Source organism: Marmota marmota, unplaced genomic scaffold (assembly GCF_001458135.2).
Source record: "Marmota marmota marmota unplaced genomic scaffold, marMar, whole genome shotgun sequence".
NCBI classification, from domain to species: Eukaryota; Metazoa; Chordata; class Mammalia; order Rodentia; family Sciuridae; genus Marmota; species Marmota marmota.
In genome coordinates, this window is record NW_026000020.1 from 1,459,613 (window position 1) to 1,468,082 (window position 8,470).

The window sequence follows — 8,470 nt, forward strand, 5'->3', positions numbered from 1 at the left end:
ACAGAGGGAGGATGAGGAGGCCACGTGAACAACACAGGGACAGAGACTGAAGTGATGTAGGCACAACGGAAGGATCACCTGGAGCCATAAAGAGCCTTACAGGGAGTACATGCAGTCCTGCCAGCTTTGACTGGACTCTGACCTCTAGAACTGTGAGAACAAATTTCTCTTGTTCTAAAGCCCCCAGGTTTGGGATAAACCATTGCAGCCACAAGAAACTAATATAGAAAGTGAGAGAAAAGGGAGGGAAAGAAAGTTCTTTTCAGAAGAATGACAGTAAACGTCAAAGGATTTGAAAATCACCAGTTGCAATGTCCAATATAAAAAGTGGTCCAGGCAAGGACTGTCAATGGATGTAGAAGGCACTAACTGGAGAAGATACACACATAGTCTGAAGAATCACCATGCAGACTAAGTAATGGGAAAATGTACCTTTAAAATGAAGCAATGTAGCTGGGCATGGTGGTGCACACATGTAATCCCTGCTATTAGGGACAATGAAGCAGAAGGACTTAAGTTCGAGGCCAGCCAGGGCTACCTAGCAAGAGTCTGTCTCAAACTAAAAGAAGGCTAGGCTGGGGATATAGCTCAGTAGTAGTGAGCCCCGGCTTCAATTCCCATCAAATTAAGCACTGTGAACAGTAGTTTTGTAAAACAAAACACCACAACATTGCACATCCCACGATACAATGTTCATTATTATTAAAAATATTTAGCCAAATTTAATCACAAGGAAACAATCAGATAAATATAGAATGCAGGATATTTTTAGGACAACTGAACTGTGTTTTTTTTTTTTTTTAAGTAAATGTTCTGGAGGGGAAAAAAAAACAATATTATAGCTGAAGAAACTTAAGAAACATAGCAACCAAATGAAATGCAATATGTGTAAATCTTGACTGGACACTAGATTTGAAATGATAAAAATGAAACAAAAAACACAGAAAGGCTACAAAAGATTTTTATGCTATAAATGGAGGAAATATGGACTATATCTTAGATGATATTATTTATGTTGATTTTTAGGGTGCTATAATGGTAATGAAGAATGCCTTTATTCTTCAGGTTCATATGTTAAAATCTTTAAAGTGTTATGACTCTAACTTTCAATCATTTCAACCAAAAAAGTACACATGAAATACATATATAAAAAGAGTGAGAGAAAAAGCAAATGTAGCAAATGTAAACAACTGGTGAATCTAGGTGGAGGGTGTCTGGGTGTTCACAAAATTCTTTTTCAAAAGAAAGGGCAGAAGGGTGGGGTTGTGGCTCAGTTGTTCGGCACTTGCCTACCAAGTATGAGGCACTGGGTTCGATCCTTAGCACCACAGAAAAATAAATAAATAAAATAAACGTACGTGTACATCTACAACTAAAAAAATAAAAAAAAAATAAAGAAAGGGCAGAAAATAGGTATAAAATTTTCCAAACTCAAATGTTGAAGGATCAAAACATTTCCAAGTTTCACATGCAACCACCAGGCTGCTATGGAAGAGGTGTGAGGAGGGTTCCAGGAACCTGCATCCAACAAACCCAGGATGATTCTCACACTCAGGTGAGACTGGACACATCACTGATGTAGTTTGTTTTTAGCTATTTTCTCCCTAGAGTCTGCCGCCATCATGACAATGTCTCACTCACTGCTTATCTTCCACGGCAACCAGCCAGGAAATGTTTCTTGAGTGAATTTGTGAGGGTGGCCTCTGGTCACGTGGGTGAGGGATATATATAAAGGACAAAATCATATAGTAACAAACATCCCAACCACAAAAAAGTCTGCAATCTGTGTTCATAAGCACAAAGTTAATGCATTAGACACTCTTTTATATGATTTTGGGGTTTTATGTCTTTTCTTTTCAGCAGAATAACAGTAATAGGAAAGAAAGATACCCAACTAAGATGTCATTACAATAAAAACCCCATGATACACCAAAAAGTTCGAGAATTTTACTGGATGTCACAAGTCCAGCTCTCGAGAGCTGAAGGTGAAAAGATAATGGCTTCTTAACTCTACAGAATGTCAGAACTTTCTTTTTCCTTTTATTTTTTTGTTATTGTTTAAGAAATAAATCTGTGAACAGGAAGAAGGAAAGCTAGCCCCCAAATGTTGCTGGAGGGTGGAAAGAACATGGATAAGGGCAAGGGAGAAGACAGGACCCAAGTGAGCAATGGGAACAGCTAATTCACACCCACAAAGGGGCAAGAACTGGTGTAGCCTGGCACATCCGCATGAGATGAGAAGGCAGCTAAGACAAGGAGTATGACTTTCAAATAAATCTAAGAAGTAGGACAAACTTCCAGGTCTAGGTCCTGCCCTGACAGAAGACCAACACTTTCCTCTCTGGATCCAGGAGCGCCAGTCCAATTGGGATAAGGAGGGTGCTGCACAGGCCTGCAGTCCTCTCCCTGCTGAGGAGGTGGACAGCCAGGCCGCCCCATCCAGCAGAGGATGGGGAGAGTCTGGTCATGACACCCCAGGAGGAACTACAGCACTGAGATCGGAAGGCTTCAACAAGAAACGGCGAAGCTCACAGTCATCGGGTGTTCTTCATCATCGTTAGGGGCCTCCCACTATTAAAACATGAAAGACAATCTGAGGATACTCAGTAAGGGAGAAAGCAACCTGAAGGAGAGAAACTATTCAGAAAAAAGTCAGCAAACAAAACTATCATTAGGAGAATACAACCATGAAGCAAGGACCACATTTTTTTTTTTTTTAATTCAGAGAACAGAAGAGAATGATTCTAAGTGATAAACAATAGCAAAAACAACAACAACAACAACAACAACAACAAAACCCTGGAAGAATACAAATAAATACAAAGATGAGGATGATTTAAGAAAGTAGAGCTACACTTTAAGATAATAAAACTTAGAAATAAAAAACTGGTCTAAGCAATTCTATATCAGAATATGGTAGTGCTGTAGTTTGTAGATCTGGAGAGTCCCCCAAAAGCCCTTGTACTAAAGGTGTGGTCACCAGCCTATGGCACTACTGGAGTGGTAGAACTCTTAGGAGGTAGAATCTAGTGGAAGTAAGTAAGTTTACTGGGACATGCCCTTGCAGCAGATATGGGGACCTCAGTCCCTTCCTGTCTCTTTGCTTTCTGATCACAATGAGGTGAGCCTTTCCCATCATGCACATGATACACTATACCACTACAGGTCCAAAGCAACAGGGATAAGCAAACCACAGAATGAAGCCAGTGAAACCATGAATCAAAACAAGCTTTCCCTCCTTGAAAGTTTATTTTCTCAGGTATTTTGTCACAGCAACAGAAAGCCAATCCATATAAGTAGTTCCAAAGAAGAAATAGGGGCAGGGAAGAAAATAACCAAATACTTTAAGAATAATCTCAGTACTGAATATGTGTTTCTCAATTGCAAGGGCTCAAAAATGTCTGGTGTGCTAGATAAGATATACCCAGGCCTACCTTCACATTTCTCAACATTAGGAATATATCAGTCAGTGCAGGCTTTGTTATGCTGCAGCAATCAGCTGCCAGGGAACCCTCAGAGGCTGAAAACAAGATTTATTCTTCTTTCTTTATTTATTTTTTTTAGTTGTAGGTGGACACAATATTTTTATTTATTTAGTTTTTTATATGGTGCTGAGGATCAAACCCAGTGCTTCACTTGTGCTAGGCAAGCACTCTACCCCTGAGCCACAACCCTAGCCCACAAGATTTATTCTTTAGGTTATTTCAGTGGACTGAAGCAAAGGAGAGGCTGTTCTCTTAACTGAGTACCATCACCTGAATGCTGTTATTTACCAGACCAGAGGGGAAGAAAACCAAAGCAGCTACCTGCATCTATAGCACCACGAAGGGCCCAGAGGAGAGGTGAGGCAGGTGTGTTCACTTCTGGGCATAGCGACTACACGAGGCCCTGGAGCACGAAGGGTGAGGATGGCAGTGCTATCAAAAGCAGGGGCCGTAGGCTGGAAATGGGTAGTGAGTCCTGATTACCTGGGGCACACAGAGCCCACAATCTCCAAATAGAAGGACTGACTCAAAAATCCTCAACAGTATTAGAAGCCAGAAAGTAATGCAACAATACCTTAAAATCCTGAAGGGACTGTTTTCTGGAATTCTACATTATCAATCCATCAAGTATGATGGCAGAAAAGACACTTATGGATAAAGCTTCAAAACTTACCTCCTTGGCTGGGGTTATGGCTCAGTGGTAGAGCGCTTGCCTAGTATGTGTGAGGCACTGGGTTTGATCTCAGCACCACATAAAAATAAATAAATAAAATAAAGGTATTTTACAATTAAACATCTACAACTAAAAAAAAAAAAAAAGAAGAAAAAAATGCCAAAATTTACCTCCTGATGCCAGTGATCAGCTCCTTCTAAAAGGTGTGCCAATGAAGGGATATTCTGATGCTTAAAAATTATAAACCTCCTGGGCAAAGGCATGGACAACTGGCAAAATATGTGGAGTTGGATCAGTTATAGTATGCAGAAAGCGAAGCATATTGAAAACAAAGCCAAAACAGCCAATTAGCTCTAGAGAGAGTAAAAAGAAATATACACCATGACTCACTGTGAATAGCATTTCACTGTGAATAGTCATACATAAAAACTGAAGTTTGATCTCAATCATCTCCCAAACAACAAAGTCACAGGTATGTTTTATCTATGACTGAAAAATCAGAAAGCCTGATTCAGCAAAACAATGATAAATATGAAAATAATCAAATAATGAGCTAGGTAGATTCGAAGGGCTTATTTCTGGGTATGCGGAAACAGGAGCATGGAGGTTGTTAAACCTAACAAAGCCTGCCAAGGATATGTGACTGCAAACTTTGCTTGAGATTCATCTGACTTTTTAAACTACATATATGTTTAAAATAAACAAACAAAAATCCCTAAAGATAACTTAAGCTGGATCTACACCTAGCAACTTCCTAGTAGGTTGGCATAAATTTTGATTCAATCCATTCTGTAGTTACTGAACTCTTCTGATGCATTAACGGCACTGCCTTAAACACTATACAGGCTGAAATGAAGATGACTCAATCTCTGCCCTCAAGGATTAGGGATTTCATTGAGAAAAGAACATGTGCATGGAAAAGAATTCAAGTGAAATGTAAGTCGGCCTATGGTCTCTCTCTCTCACACACTCACCCACTAGTTGGTGCAGAAGTTATACGACAGCAAGAAGGGAGACTCTAGGTAACAGTGAGCAACAAAGACTGGGAGAGAATTAAAAGTAGAAAGATTCACAGAACTTGAGCTTGAGGAACAAAAAGGAAGTTTCTAAAAGGCAGACTCGCAGGGAAGGTATATATAATTAGGAGAATGTACACGCTTTTCTTGTTTTTTAAACAGAGTTGAGATTTTATTCATAATAGGACAGCAAGATTATTAACAAGGAGAAACACAGAAATCACAGGAGTCATTGCGACCAGTCTACATCTTTAGAATCCTCAAACACTATCAAGCAGAGAAGCCCTGTAACATTTTTTCTTGGCAAAGCTGCTCTCATTTACCATCATCATTCATTATTAACATTGCCTCCATCCCAGTCTTAAAATCCTGGCTAAAATGACCACCCAATTCGTGAGCTGGACTGAGGCCTCCAGGTCTGTCTACTCTGACCCTGATCTGCCTCAAAAACTTCATCACTGGGCTATAATTCCACACTCCAATGACACTACTCTTCTTTGCATTAGTACAATATTCCCTGCTCTTGGCTGCCACAGGACTCTGCACATAACTGTTTCTTCTGGAACATATACTTTCTATACTTTCTCTATGAACACCTACAGATTGGTCATTGTCTGCTCACACCTCAATTCCCCAGGGAACCTTAAACTTCACATAGGAGGCAGCAATCTGTGTTTAAAAAACAAAACAAGAAAAACCAAACTCTAGGTGATTCTGATGCATAGTCAAAAACCCCTAATGCTATCACTCAGGAGTCCCTTCACAAGCTCTCATGCATTCCTTTCCTTTATTCACATCAGTTTGCAATTTTCCTTCATATAACTTTCCTTTCGATGATTGTCCGATTCATGCCCATTTCTTTCTTGGCAAATGGGGGTTCCCTATTCCATAGCAAGAGAATCACAAAGAAACTATTAAAAATGCAAAATTTTCAGGACATATCCTAGGCCTACTAAATCTGAATCTTTAGATATGAGACAGCAATCTGTGTTTTAAAAAAAAACAAAAACCCAAAACAAGGGCTGGGTTTGTAGTTCAGTGGAAGAGTGCTTTCCTAACACATGTGAGGCATTGGGTTCAATTCTCAGCACCATATATAAATAAAATAAAGGTTCACTGACAACTAAACTAAAAAATATTTATAAAAAAAAAAGAAGCAACACCTTCTAGATGATTCTTCTGTATACTCAGAAAGTATGAGACCATTGCTGTTAAGCTACTGGGTCTAGATTCAGTGTTATCTTGGCAAAAACTAGATGTTTTTGCACTCCCTAGTGTACCCTGGTACCAAGTTCAGCAAGAGACAAGAGTAAAGACTAGGTAAGATTTGCTGAACAAGTGAATGGTGAAAAATTTTCTATGGCTCCATAAATTCCCTGACTTATTAATTCTAAACCCCTGGGTCTAACTTTAAAAGTGAAGCACCAAACATTCCCCTCCAACCCCCAAATCAACACTGAAATCTGCAGTCCAATGGCCCCAGTGTCATTTGAGGGCTCAAACCTTTGCTCTCCATAGTCTGCATTTGTGTGATCATGTATTTCCTAATCTCTCTTGAACTTAATTTTCTCACCCCTAAAATGGGAACAATCATAGTACTTACTTCCTTGGGTTGTTAAGATAATTGAGACAATGGTCCTAAGAATCATACCTGTGCATATACAGTTAAGCACTAAACAAACTTAGGTATTATTATTGTCATGTTATTATTATTATAATAATAATTCAATCATAAGTGGTCTCTTTCTCTTGGGTCTCAGATTTCTTTCTCAATACTGACTTCACACTTCAGGCTAGTTTTTACTTCCTTGCAAAACTACTCACATCTAATACCCATCCCTGAAACTTCTCCTAGCAACCAGGAACCCTGCTTGAGTTTCCGGACTCCACCTCCTGGAGCAGATGGGCTGTAGCAGACAGGATGGGTCTCACACTTGCCTTCCTATCAGCTGAAGCCATTTTCCAGAGTACCCAGTCACTTGGGAATCAGATCTAAGTAACTCAACCAGTTCATTTATGTATCTATCTGGATGCTACGATTCAAACGGACCTCACGTTGGGAGCTATTTTTAGTCAAATTTTGGTACTTGGTAAAGTATTAATAGCAGCAAATATTTTCCCACCAAATAGACCTTTAAATAAATAAATAAATAACAGCTTATGCCTCTCTTAAGAGAAGCAGAGGACCCACCACCTGTCTGCAAATTGGTCCTCCTGTCCTCTCTCCAGGCAGCAGAATGCGAGTGGAGGCAGAAAGCAGAACCTCACAAGCCAAAGCTGTGGGAACGCCCCGCCAGGTCTCCTGTGTGGGGCTCCCTGCTGGGCCAGGCTGAAGTCGCGCGGAGCCCCGGGGGGACACCTGGCAACCCGGTGCCTCTGCGCTTGGACACCTGGGCGCGGTCGCAGGGGCTGGCAACACTTGGCTCCCCCAGAGTTAAATGCTGAGTAATTTTCCTGTGGAGCAAACAGTCGGAGCGGGGACTCTGCCAATGGCAACAGTATTTTTATCCTACTTTAACCAACACCGCAGCGCGGCCGCGGGCGTCCTGAAGGGTGTCCCCGCGCGGCACTCTCTGGAATCGCCGGCCGGGACCCTCAAAGGCTCCCAGGGCGACGCGGACAGCAGTGCCGCCACCGAGTCCCGTGCTACCCAGTGCGGGGCCGCGGGGTAGGCGGAGGACGGTGGCATCTCTGCCGCGCGGAGCCCGTGGTCACCGAGACCGGGGCAAAGGCCCTTCCACTCGGCCTCCGGGTCTCCTCGCCTGGGCCTAAGCGTCCCAGGGTCTGCGCCCAAGTTGGCCGGCTGCTCTGCTGCTAAAGTGCAAAAGGGTAGAACCAGTAGCTCCCGGGGAAGGGAGGGACACTGGATGCAGAGCCACCCTGGGGCCCCACACCGCCCGCTGCCGGGCCCGCAGCACCCTAGTCCCCGCCGCGGAGCCGGGGAATGAATGGGGTTCTCAGGGCCACCGCGCCGTGTACTCACAGGCGACGTAGGCGAGCAAGGCGATGCCCAGCAGCAGCTTCATCTGTCCTGCGGTTGACGGCAGACACGAGGCGCACTAGCGCCTGGCTCACCATCCCCAGGAGCCGCGCGGGTCCTGGACGCTGCCGCGCGGGGGCCCGCCTGCTACACAATGCGCGGCGGCGGCCGCCCGGGAAGAACCCGCCCCCTTCGCCCGCGCGGCCCCGCCCCCACGCTCCGGTTTCCTGTCCGCAGGAGCCTTGCGCACGCGTAACTCCGCCCCCGCCTCCGGCTCCACCCCCGCTGCCCCGCCCCTACTGCTCTTCTTCCCGCA

General features: G+C 43.3%; 1 protein-coding gene across 1 annotated transcript in view; it reads right to left on the bottom strand.

Annotated features, from left to right (window-relative positions):
* Window positions 1-8,267, bottom strand: part of Uxs1 (UDP-glucuronate decarboxylase 1) — a 91,795-nt gene extending 83,528 nt beyond the window's left edge. The window contains 2 exon segments of the mRNA XM_015499667.2: window positions 8,158-8,203; window positions 8,205-8,267. Of these exon segments, the coding sequence (XP_015355153.1) occupies window positions 8,158-8,203; window positions 8,205-8,252 (94 nt within the window). The 5' untranslated portion in view covers window positions 8,253-8,267.
* Between the last annotated feature and the right edge of the window lie 203 nt (window positions 8,268-8,470).